General features: G+C 34.5%; 1 protein-coding gene and 1 long non-coding RNA gene across 5 annotated transcripts; one reads left to right on the top strand and one right to left on the bottom strand.

Moving 5' to 3' along the window:
* Window positions 1-50: 50 nt before the first annotated feature.
* On the top strand, window positions 51-1459 carry LOC143302492 (uncharacterized). Its single transcript, XR_013058061.1, has 2 exons — window positions 51-227; window positions 449-1459. It is a non-coding gene; the product is annotated as an uncharacterized LOC143302492 (long non-coding RNA).
* Window positions 1460-2444: 985 nt separating this feature from the next.
* LOC117165732 (uncharacterized) lies at window positions 2445-12625 on the bottom strand. 4 transcript variants are annotated; one of them, XM_033349075.2, is made up of 4 exons: window positions 12326-12469; window positions 11279-11689; window positions 7637-8032; window positions 2445-6311 (listed from the first exon to the last, which is right to left on the bottom strand). In XM_033349075.2, exons 2-4 carry the CDS (start codon window positions 11305-11307, stop codon window positions 4667-4669), a joined length of 2070 nt encoding a protein of 689 aa, XP_033204966.2. In that variant the 5' UTR covers window positions 11308-11689; window positions 12326-12469; the 3' UTR covers window positions 2445-4666. The 4 variants fall into 4 exon arrangements, with proteins under 4 accessions (XP_033204966.2, XP_033204967.2, XP_076473492.1 ...); XM_033349076.2 differs by lacking the exon at window positions 12326-12469 and adding an exon at window positions 11690-11959 and having other exon boundaries at window positions 11279-11590; XM_076617377.1 differs by lacking the exons at window positions 11279-11689; window positions 12326-12469 and adding an exon at window positions 12606-12625.
* Window positions 12626-13251: the final 626 nt, after the last annotated feature.

Raw genomic sequence — 13251 nt, 5'->3', positions numbered from 1 at the left:
CTCGAGATTCAGTCACGTGCACACCAGTGAATCTCACATTCATAGACTAACACTTATGTCATTCTATACGTATACGCATTCAGAGTATAGGAGTCGTGTGCAAGGTATACAATATACCTGCAACCGAGAATTATGTAATATGTACAATGATTTCAACTTTTATATTAGCACCGTCAATGCAACTATGCTTCGATCATTTTACACGTGTTAAACTGTATTTGATGAAGGTAAAATTGTTAGGTACAAGTTACTTATGCACGAAGTACTCACATACGTGTGTTAGTGACATTGTATTGTTAACATATACAAAACATTGGTTTTCTTATTTATACATGGTATCGTGATATTATTTTAGTTCGTTACATATTTGTAAACCTTTTTTAATGTATCTATGTCCGAGCAAATTATTGAATTTATGTTATGCTTTTGTACTGTTTTTACAATTTAGGTTATATTGTGGAGCTTCGTATACACGTAACGAACATGATTACGAGCCGACAAAATTTCGCTTACATAAGTGTTCATAAGTTCGTCCACATGTCGCTTAATGTGTGTCATACCGTTTATTTTCAATAAATCGCGCCTATTTTATACAGGGTTGTAATTTGGCGAAATCGTTCCCCTGCTTAAACTTCAATTTCAGGCGGATACGGAAATAGTTTTATATATTAATACTTAATGTAAAAAATGGAATACACATTTTAAGCAAAATTGTTAGAATAGACAAATAGAAATATAGTTTACTGTTTTCGTAGTGATAGGAGGAACTTTTTAATTTATCCAGTATAGTATTGCAAATTGTAAATACCACATTTCTGTTTCATACGACATGCATTCGCAGCATGCAAATGTCTGGATAAGATTGCGGATAGTGTCGATACAAATGTGGATTACGTGAATGAAATATAAATAACTGAAATATGAACTCAGTTGATAAGTTGTTTTTATACATTTATTAAAAAATAACGCGTAAAAATAATTTTATCGGCAAATATGTGAATTGGAATAAATCTTAATATATATTTTTATAATTCTGACATAGCAAAATTACGTACTTATGGGATTATGAAGCTTATTATAACAAACAGACGTTAAGATAAAAAAGTATCGATAACCTTCAAATAATCTGTATTGTTACTTTGGGCGAATATCTATTATAATTATCAAATGCACAGAAGCACATTTTTTATGAATCATGTTTTTTTATCTTCGGTAATAGCAGAAATAATTAAGTATTCAATATATACACTCTGTATATATAAATGTAATATCATAGCTGCCGAAAGCGAAACTTCCTTTCTGAAACATTATTCTTCTTTAAATTGCGCAATATTCCTCTCCCAATTATCATTATCCAGAAGGTTCTACGAAATTTACAGCAATAGCGAGTAATTTGTGAACATTAATATATGGTTATCTAATCGTTTGTCGACTTCAAATAAAATAATATTGTATATTATTTATTTATTTATTTATTATTGCTTAGTCCGTGCCTTTCAACTCTGGACGAACTTTCGGTTTTACATCTCTTATACCTATTTCGCTTTTCATATATCTACCTCCCCTTTTATCCACTCTATTATATTGCACTCTTTAATTATTCTATCTTTAAGAACTAAAACTAACAAAAACTAAAAACTAAAAACTAATGACTAAAAAACTATTGCAACTTTGGGCTTTTGTCTCCTTGTTGTGATTTCTTCCTGTCGTTCCTTCCCGTCTTGTACTGCCCTTCTCTTCTCTATTATTGCTTTTAGTTCTGTTAGACCTTCTCCAGTTTCATTTAGTGTTTTTTCTATGTCCTTTTGTCCTCCCGTTACTTCACATTCTTCTATTACATGTCTCAGGTCTTCTTTCCTTTTACATAGTCTGCATCTGTTTTCTCCCTCTTCTTTCCAGTATTCCCTTGTTTTGGTCTCGTTTTTACATCTGAATCTTGCTAATATTCTTCTGTCCTTCCAGTCTACGTACTTTGGTAATTCTTCTTTGGCGATTAAAATAATATTATATAACTAATATAATAATATTTTATCTGTATAACTTGTCCCATAGTCTGTGTTTATTCTAAGAAGCCGCTAATGATATTGAGTCACAAGGTAATAAAATTCTTATTACCATGAGTCGGTAAAATTTGTCTTTTGAATCATCATAACGAAAACATTTCTGATAAAAGGTGACGAAGTTAGTTTCAAAATGTACAATATTATACCTACGGAACAGGATATGAAACTTTATAAAAGGAAAGGAAAAAAATGTTAAAATTAAAGAATATTTTTTTAATGTCTTATTATTAAATAAAATTGGCGAGAAAATCGATTTTGAAAATTCATCGAATGTTAACACTTAACTCCGATATCGATAAACTAAAATCGATAGACAGATAAAATATTGAAAACGATAAAATATTCCATAATTTATCAGGATAAAAGGAAAGATACAACACGTACCAAGAAAAATGACTCATTTATTAAATACAGTCTTATACATTTCATGAACATAGTGAAATCGTATCGGCACCTGAATTTACTCATGCTTGATTTAAGCGACAGCAAGATTAAAAACCTCGCTTACATACCTATTCTCTTATAGACCAATATACACATATATTTTATTCGATTTCGTACTAGGTATGCTAGCAATGTGCTTTTTCGACGAAATAGTCATCTTGGTATGTAAACTAGACTCAAATCGTCACTGTCTGATCTGAGGGAGAATGGCCCGGAAATGAGAGTACTCTAAGAGTACCTCATATTTGTTTATACATGGACACCGCCAGAGAATCAGAGAACACTGAGATTGTTGCACATTTTCATTGAAACGGGAAGATAGCGTTTGATTACGGAAAGCACAAGTATACATCCGTGCAAGCAAACATCAAAGTAATTTAACTTCAAAAGAAGCAAATGTCTCTTGGCGTGTGTCGTTAATCGGAAATTAGCAACAAGTGTGAAAAGTAACGTCACTTGCGACAATTATAGTCTAAAATAAATATGTTTAACGATTTAACTTAAATATACAAAGGATAACAAACGATAAATTTTATAACACCGATCGATCCTCGACTAGCAAAGCGAAGCAAAAATAATTTAGCATCATTAAACTGAAGCATGAATAATAAATTAACAATTGAAGAGACGCGGGAAAAAACGTAATAAGTTTATCTTTTTGAATAATTTCGTTGTCCATTGGTGGTAAAAGTAACAGAGGAGGAAGTAACATATTCAATTAAAAGATATGTCTCTTAAAGACAGATAATGTTTTGGTAACATGATATTGATTATTGAATTTTGGAATTACTGATTATGTTCTTTCTGTAGTCTCTAATTATAATTACCGAAGAGAATACGAACAGAAATAACAAAGTAAAAAATTGCTATAGATCTAATCTATGTTATATAGCTATAATTATTACAGATTGAACTCTGTTAACAATTCTCTGCGAACTGGATTGCACAAACTAATAAATGTCAAAAGAATACATAAAATCGCGTATAATCTCAACTGCACTGCGTTTCTAGTCGAGGGTCAATAATTCGAACAGTTAAGTTTGTTTCTAAACGGATCATATTACCTAGCGATGTCCACACTCGTACTTACGTAACACACGCTCGCGTATAATAATACGAAAACAACAGATATGTAAGAGTGTATGTACGAGCATGTAAGGGCCTGGTAATTGTTAACAATGACTTCACGTCGTTCATCAGCGTTTAAATAGAATCTATGTTCGGTTTCATACAGCTAAAAGCTCGGTTTCTTTGTAGAACTTTGTGATTTTATTATGGATACTTACTCTTGACTCAATCGATATTTTATATTCACGTTTCATTTGAATCTCTTGTTCTAGGCTTCGACACTTGTCAATTCACTTCAACATTATTAACTTCTCGCAAGAAAAAGAGAGTAAAGGTTGGTTCGATCGTTGAGTGAGATTAATTAAAGACATGGCACCATTGTCATGGGAACAACGAACGGTCTTAGACTGGTTTTCGACCATTAATTCCCGGCATCAATGTGAAAAAAGTGTTGGTGAAACACAAAGGAGACTCGAGGCAAAAGGGTGATTGATAATTCGAGAACCTTCCGTTGTTCAGGCGATCGATAAATATTTCTTTTTTTACTTTATCACCCCTCGTTGCATTAATCATTCCAACTGACGCTAGACGGATTGCACCACTTTCCAATAAAATACGACTACCGTTTCAACGTATAAACATGTTTCCCTCGAACAGAGGAGGGTTGTTTGTCGGAGATGGTCATCGTTCCTACCTAAGAACGATCGATCACCATCTCCCGTATTATCGTGATTCCATGAAGATGGCGATGCCCATACAGGATTGAATACAGATTCCATTTAAATGAAACGTACACGAGGTCATATTCTAAACTCCACGTAGAAAATTTTTCAACATCCTGACGTCTGGCACCCGCGTATTACTAACACTCCTTAATCCTATCTTGGCTGACGTTGTTAGCTTTCCTTGGAGTAAAATCTTGATAAATTACTTGACGATAGCACATCTTGTACATAGCTATACATATGTGCATGTGTATGTGCGTATACACCTCGCAGTTTCAAGATACGTTACAACTCGCTCTTCTGTTTGCCGTGTGTCTTGTCGTAATAGACATTCAGTATCGGATGTTGAAATTTGCTCGCTATATATCATGAACTACGACCGCAATTCGACTCGCGGACGTATTTCGCCCAGGTACGGGCGGGAGTTAGGTCACCCTTTCTAGGACGTCGCGGCTCGCTGCTGGTGCGCGCCTGTTCCATGATTTTGCGATAAGTCTCGTCGTCATAGGTACAAGATAAACTCTTTCTCAGTTTCACTCCACCAGTTTCGAAATTCGCCGGCTGACTGCCCACTAGCACGTGCAGATCGTTCTTCACCTGTATCGCCCAGTCCCACATCTCCGTGATGAAGCAATTGCACACGAATGGATTGCTCAGCAAATTGACCGACAACAGACGTGGATTCGACCTGAATACTCGTGGATAGATAGAGTTCAAACTGTTGTTGCTGAGATCTAGGTGTTCCAGCATTTCTAGCTTCTTCAGAGAGGCCAGATTCTCCGTGCCAGAAATACTGTTATTGGATAAGTTTAATTGGGTCAGACTCCTAGTTGTAGAAAAGAGGTTTTCATTCAAATGTTCCAAGCTGCAGTTACTTAAATCTAGCATTTCGAGATTGGATAATTGTGTTGGAAGCAGGGGACCATCCTGAGGTACTTCCAGAGCGTTTCCACTGAGCTTGAGTTCGATAATGTCGGTACTGACTCGGTCGCCGAACACCTTGGGGTCGATGGGAGTCTTCAGGTCACAGTTGTTCAGTTCTAAACTCTCCAATCTCGTCAAGTTCGCGAACAATCCCTCTTCCAGGGTATGCAACTTGTTTCCGGATAATATTAATTTCTTTAGCGAAGTCATATGAGCGAATGTGTTATTTCCAAGATGACCAAGATTACAAAAAGACATATCTAAATATTCTAATGATTCCAGTGGATTTAATAAACTACCAAACGCATCTGACAAAGGATTATGCGAGATATCTAGCTCCTCCAGGTGTTCGAATACGTGGAACGTATTAGGCAGACGTTGCAGGCTACAATTACTTAACGAAAGCTTGTGAAGCTTTGGCAAATGACGCAACACGGCTGTCAATTCATTAGCGAACATTGGATTGTTGCTCAAGTTTAATACACGTAGTTTGCTAGCGTTTTTAAAAGCTTCTTCCGATAGACGATCTTGTAAATTGCAATTCGATAAATCTAACGATTGAAGACTGTGGAGATTATGGCCCAGCGTGTTTCCAACATCCAAATGGCACAATTCGTTATTAGCAAGCACCAACTGCCTGAGGTACAAATTCTTTGCAAAAGCATCGCCTGGCAAATTGGTGATATTAGTCTTTTTGATGTTTAAGTATTCAAGACGAATCAGAGGTGCTAATACGTTTGTCCAGCTCAATGTATGTAGATCATTTTCCGCCATTTCGAGTTCTCGAAGGTTTTCCAAATGTGCAAACACATCTGGAGAGATGTGGGTTAAGTTGCAAGCGTTTAACTTCAGATATTCCAGATTAGTGAGGTGATCAAATGGACCGGGCTTGATCTGTCCGAGTGAATTATGGGATAAGTCGAGTTTATTTAGGTTCGTAGTATTGTAAAAGAATTCCGTATTCAAGTGATGGATGCCACACGAGTTCAGATCGAGGTAGAGCAGAGTGCGACAATTTAAGAAAGGACCTTCCACCTCGCCCAAAGGATTGTTCTGAAGCTCCAGCGAAATTAGACCAGGACTGTCCCTGTAAAAATATTGAGTTTTTATTTATAATGTAATTAGAAGGGCTATGACATGAGCTTAGTTCTTGTAAGTACATAAAATAGTTATTTTTGTTAATTCTGCAAGGAAACTTTAAGGAACTGTAAGGAAAGAACTTGTAACTGAAAAAGCCAGAGCGTTCAAACGAAGCAGATTTTGAACGGCAAATTCGAATTAGTTTAGGAATAAAGTTTCATTACAGCGCTGAACATGAAAGAAAAAGCTATTTCGGAACCTTTAAACAAAGATGTAATGAAGCTAATGGAATAATAATTAATTGAAACATTAGATCGATATCTGTTTATTGAGTGAAAATGGCTTTTCTACTATATTACCGATCGCTTAATTAAACACATATGATGTCTATACTAGATTTTGTGATACTACTTGTTTCTAGCGCAGCATTGTTAAAATAGCATGCACCGATTAGAATTGAATTATTTGAAAGATACTCAAGATAATATTATGAGATCAGATTTATTACAGTATGTAATATGTTCTATATTGTTTTGAAAATATTCGTATAACACAGAAGACTATATTTTTCTAAAGACTAAAAATTTCTAAAAAAGGTCAGGCATAATATTTTGAATTTAAGAAATTCAATTCAGGCACATATTTATTATAGTGCTGCAATAAATATACGATAACATAAAAACGAGGAAAATCTATTTCTCTGTATTATAATAGGTAGATTAATTGATTACTAAATTAATTGAAAGTGCATATTTGATGACGTAGTTTACCAATTTTCCAACTTTCATTTCTCAAATATATTCTATGATTTACTGATCAGTAATACTTCAATATTTCCTTAGAAATACGTATAAAAATCAATGTGAATGCAGAGCAACAAGACAATTCACATGTTTTCGTTATATATGTATAGTAATATCAAATATTACGAGAATAAATTATTCCTAGGCAATATTAAAAAATATAAGTAAGAATAATATAACTGTCTGGAAATTATTGAAATTTAATAATTTAATTGTACCATAAGGTCCTGTCATTTATACCTAAAATTGAACAAAATTAATTATCAATTAACCAACATTTTCTGTTTCAAAATTTCCTGATTTTTAAGTTTAAATATTTTACACAAATTTTCTTAAATTGATTTAATCGAATAACTGCCAATTCGAAAAATTAAAAGTTCCTGCATTTTATATATAAATCACTACCTACTCATTATAAATAAAAAGTTACAAATATTTTGTTATTACAGATTATTTACGTACGTACGCGCGTGTAGCAGACGTTATACGCAGAAAACGAACCAAATAAAAAATCCAAAAGTGCTCTTACCTAAATGCCTCGGGATCGACATGAGAGATCGCGTTTGATGAAAAGTCCGCCTCCAGTAGATAATTTAATCCAGCAAAAGATTCATACTTGAGCTCAGTCAATCGATTATGTGCCATCTGAAGACGCCTTAGCTTGATCGAATGTGGAAATGGACCGACCTGTACGATATTATTACCGTTCATATCTAGAACGTAAATGTTCGGGCTGAGCTCGTCAATCGGTATGCTAGTTAAATTGCTTTCGGAGCAGTCGGTCACCCAGTTGATGCGAAAATAATGACAATGACAGTCTACAGGACACTCTTGTTCCACCAGATCGCCATTATAGGCAAATGCCGATGTACCAAGAATGGCTACTAATAAAAGTAGTCTCAACATCTTGGTAAACACGGGATATCTGTAAATAAAAATAATTATAAGTAGATTTAAATGCAGATTTTTATGAATTTATGAGAAATTTAAAGATGTAAAAATGCACAGTATGCAAATAACATATAAAAATATGTAAAATATTCAAAGTATAATGCTCGCTATGATATTTAGTAGCTGGAACAAACCACCGTCTGGAACAAACCTACTCTTTTACCCGTATTTATAAAAATATGAATTTGTATAAGTATCCGCAAAGATCATTTGTATAAGTATTTTCGTAAGTTTCGTAATTATAAGAATCTCAAGAGCTCAATTTATTTTGTACATGCAAAAGGAAGAAAATGTGTTCTTTAAAAGTTAATGTAATTATTAATTCAAACATAGCTGATATTTATTCGCAGAGAAATTGTCGTATAATACCAAGAAAAGAATTTTGAATTCAAATTTGGATTCTAATCTGATCGGTTGGTTCTTTTATTCCTTATATTTAATATACAAAGTAAGTTTGTAAGCTTATTTCCGCAGGCATTCTCGCGAAATTTCACCACGAGCAGGAACATCCTTCTCGACATTCTAAAAGAAACTTCCCCCTGTCTGCAAATACGGGATTTCGTCGTCTTCAAACAAAACGCTCGGCGTTTAAATTTGAATAAAGTTCGATAACTTACAGTTCGGTAACCTACTTCAATAGTTACTCTATATCTGTATAACCGTATCTCCAGCATGCGCGTATCTGTGATGCAACACGAGCATAGTCATATAATACTGAAATCTTAGTAAAATTACCAATTTCCTTATTTGATTAAGTATTCAGCTGTAAACATATTATATGATACCGGTATGTATTTAATGAATAAAGAAATCAACGAATAATGGTTTTTGTTATCTTGTCACGTACCTATTATATACATGTATATACAAATTACAAATGAATGCATTGTTGGAGAAAGGGAGAGAAATCATCGCCACCGAGAGACGATGAGATTTACTTTAGCCAACTATGACGACGACGATGTTCATTGTAGTGTATTGCCAACAAGATAACTGGCGAGTACTAATGGTTTAAAGCAAGTGGAGCAATTGTCAGTTAGGAACGGACTTTGCAATTGGCGGTCGGTAATTCCGAGCAACAATGCACGGCGCTACAGGTCGTTGAGCCAGAATCGTTAATCGTTCCCGTAAAGCGCTCTTCACTGGTCTTTTCTGATGTTTTCAGATACCTGTTCCCTCCTTTTTTAACAATACAAAAGTATGCCATTGAAAAAGTCCTTGTTCGCTGGACAATTATTATCGTTTAAATTCGTTGGTAATTGTAGTTATCCGTTACGAGACTGGAGTTTAATTGCCGTGCCATTCTTCTATCGGTAACGATTATCGTCGAAAGAAAAAGTAAGATTTTCGAGGATAAAACATTTTTTATACGTAAATGTAAAATATAAGCCGTTGATTCGATGGGAATACAGTGAAAATATTATTATGGAATACATCCCATTTACAGTACCATCAAACGTACGTTTCTATTCATTACTGTCGGTTCGCTGGTCAAACATACACGCTTGACAGAGGTAATTTTGTATGTATTAAATTCCGAGCACAATCATCTTGATTATGGCGATGAATAACATTTGAGTAAGTTTTCATGTTGGCTACGGAGAAGCGGCTACATACGTACAAAGAAAGGTGGCGACGCTTCTGGCCAGTAGTCAACTTCACAAACGAAGCCCAGAGGAAGGCTTTCCGCCAGAATGCTACGCGTTGCACGCTCTACTGCCCCTTCAGCTTTCTACGTATAGTTTGCCTTCGGCCTAGACCATTACTATCCCCCAAAGAGCCAAAGGGAGTCGACGGTGTACGAGGAAGTGTATTTTCCCGTTTCGATTCCTCCTTGTGTTTCTCGCTATTGCCTCGCCTTTGGCGCCATAGATCTTTCGTTTTTAAATTTCATCCGAGCTAGGAGTCCATGTCTCACTGACGCGACGATAGAGACTATGCGTGAGGGGATCGAGTCATTTGCATTGAGTCTTCCGGCAAGAGCTTCAATTCAATTCATACTTTTTGCAAATATCATCTCCTTTATATATCTATTCTATCTTTCGCACTCGAGATTGTCAAATATTGGAGTGGAAGGGAATACTTCCAGCCGAATTCAAAGGAAATTCGAGTGCTTTCTTTGGCTAGAGTGATTCGGTTTTTCTCTTTCTTCAACAGTATATCAACCGGTTTCAGCAGTCGGTTTTTTCCGCTGAAACTTTCTTATCTATCTAAATCGGTAACGTATCGACGATATGTCTCATGACTATGATATTCAAACTGAAATTGCTACGAACCTTGTGCTTGCATTCTCTTAACTGTTTTGACGAGACAGACGATTATGCAACCTGTGATATGCTTTATTTCCTGCAGCTTGCAATTTGAATTGTTCTTTCGCCGTGTTTTATCTATTTGATCTCGTAGAATAATGTTTAATAATTGTCAAATAATAATGTTTGAGACATTTAATGATATAAAAAGTTGTAGTTTTTCAATTTTATATATTATAAAATATTAACTTCGTGGTACTGATGTATATTTATACATCAAAAGTATATTAATATATTTATATACCAAAACATGCATCTTTTTGGAAATTTTATATATGTATAAAAGTAGCACACTACTTGTTTTCTAATATAAATTTTATTATTTTTACTCGTACTATTTTTATAAAAATTATAATACAAATTATTTTTACGTTCTTACTGAAATAATAGAGGCAATAGCAGTATTTAAACTAAAAAAACAAGTAGTGCTGCTTTTGATAAGAGAGTAAACTTCCGGTCATTATCAACTGAAACTAACGCACGTAGGCTACGTACTTCACTATAGCAAATAAAAAGCAAACACTTTACGTTACTATCATTCTAAACGAGATATAAGTCGAGACTCTTTTTAAAATTATAACTTTATGAACATGAATTAAACGAAAAAAGAGTGCATTATCAGTACATCTTAACTTCGATGCCATCGTTGTTGAACCGAATCAAATAATTAATTAATCGTTCCTTACAAGTGCACGAAAGCAAGAATATTTACATCGATTATCATTTTCATGAAAAAAAGCCAGTATCAAATGAATATTCATCGTGAAAACCTGGTACAATCCGGGTCATGATGCGAGATTCTAACGATTTACTAGAGAACGTTTCGTCGCGCACAAGTCAATCGGATTCGAAAATACTGATGACATCGTATCTAGAATTCGACATACAAACTGAAAACGCACTTTACATACCGGAAAAGTAGCGTATCCTTCCTTCCCATGGAAGAGTGAGGTTAAATCGCGAACGTCGTCAGGATTTGAACGTGCCACTGGACAAAGATAGATTGAACTGTGAGTTTGCAGGGATCCGGTTAAATTAAACCATGTCTGCCTGACCGAGGTCAGGGTAAAACGTACTGACGCGCACTCTCGTTCTTTCTGCGTCGTATAAGTTTCGCGACGCGCGTCTTTTCAGGGTGTTATGTTTCTCTCTCCCCTCTTTTCTCCTTCACATATGATCACATACACACATAGGCACTGTATTTCATCCTCTCTTGTTGAATACTAATTGAATTATTTAGCCGGTAAATAACAAACAAAAATCTTACGCTTTTGGGTTGTAAGGTATTCTAACCTCCTTAGTCATGAGAAGGCAAAGTTTACCTGTTAAGGAAAATTTGATATCTCGTACACTCTTGAACATATAATTCGTTCACTAGCTTTATGATTCGACGTTATTTTATGTGATTATGTCCTCGAATCACGGTTAATAATCTCTTGTTAAATGAGAGGGATTCGCAACATGAATCTCGAAATTGTATACACATGAAACGCATGCGCATTTCAGTTAACCCTTTTCGAAAACGTGTTTCATTCAATTTGTCAATTATCTTGAGGTTAGCATATAAGACGTGTACTTTCTCGTTTACGTAATATATTTATCACAAACATTAGTGAATTTCTTTCTGGACGTTTCATCATTAGGCAATTTTTAATATCTTCATGACATGACGCTATGATGATATTCTGTTGTGCAATCACATTTGACACGTGTTTATTGATTATTCATTATCTACATGAATTACAGTGTACATAAATTTTTTGTATACTGTAAAATAATTAACAATGTCTCATGTTCTGATTAGATGTGTTCAATGTATCATAAATACGATAATAAATGTGGAATAATAATTGAATCAATTGGTATTTATTTCACATTTGGTATATATTTGTCACATGAAGATAAATACCTACATGTTTTCTAGTAAAGGTAAAAATATATTTTTATTAAACTCATACCTTGTGTATAATTTCTGCTTCTCTATTGATATCTGTTATTTTACACTACTTATTTGTACAATAACAATTTTAATACTGAATGCTGGAGGGATAATGGTTAACACTGAAGTAGACACCGGTGACACACACGCGCATGCGTTCTCTATCACTCTCGATTGTCCTTAGTAATACATATTTAAATTGAAGATTAATGTCTTGGATTTCATAACTATGCTAGATAAATAGCCTACATGATATTTTTAATCCACGAGCCTTGTTTGCGCATGTAAGATTCACTTACCAAATATTTTTTTTAACGAGATGAACATATACGCAACTTCCGAACAACAATGAGTATCACGTTTCTTTTTCGCATGTTTATACGAATTGTACATACAAGACATACATCCATATAGATATACACATTTTCAAGGTGTACAGTGTACAACTTAGGTTAGGGTCAAACCGAGAGATGGGGCAACCAATTGTCTTATTCGAATACCGACTAAAAAATATTTGAAAATTTTCTGTGATAATGATATGTATGTATTATACAAAATCATACTGTTTTTATTTCTATATCGAATAATATTAACCGAAATTGTTTTCTTTAATAGAAGAAGTTATTTTATCAATACAGTTACATATAAATTTCCTTTGTCAATAATATAATACATATATGATGCTAATTGCATTAGTGTAATATTTTTGCATCAATTGTCGTAACACAACAAAGGTGCGCATATATTGAATGTCTGTAGAGGACAATGGGAAATCGATATGGCTTGGATGTGGTACGTGTCACTCGTACGTCTGAAAGCGTTTGTTCACGTAGTCAATGCGTGATTGAGTGATGAGTGCAGCACGTCGAATTCTGAAGAATTGCATTCGGTAGAATTGGAAGCGGAGGTCAGGCATTACGCCAGCATTGCGAAATGTCGGGAATA

This window comes from Bombus vancouverensis, chromosome 3 (genome assembly GCF_051014615.1).
Source record: "Bombus vancouverensis nearcticus chromosome 3, iyBomVanc1_principal, whole genome shotgun sequence".
Classification (NCBI taxonomy): Eukaryota; Metazoa; Arthropoda; class Insecta; order Hymenoptera; family Apidae; genus Bombus; species Bombus vancouverensis.
The sequence above is the reverse complement of the archived record's forward strand: the minus strand, read 5'-3'. Positions and strand labels throughout refer to the sequence as shown.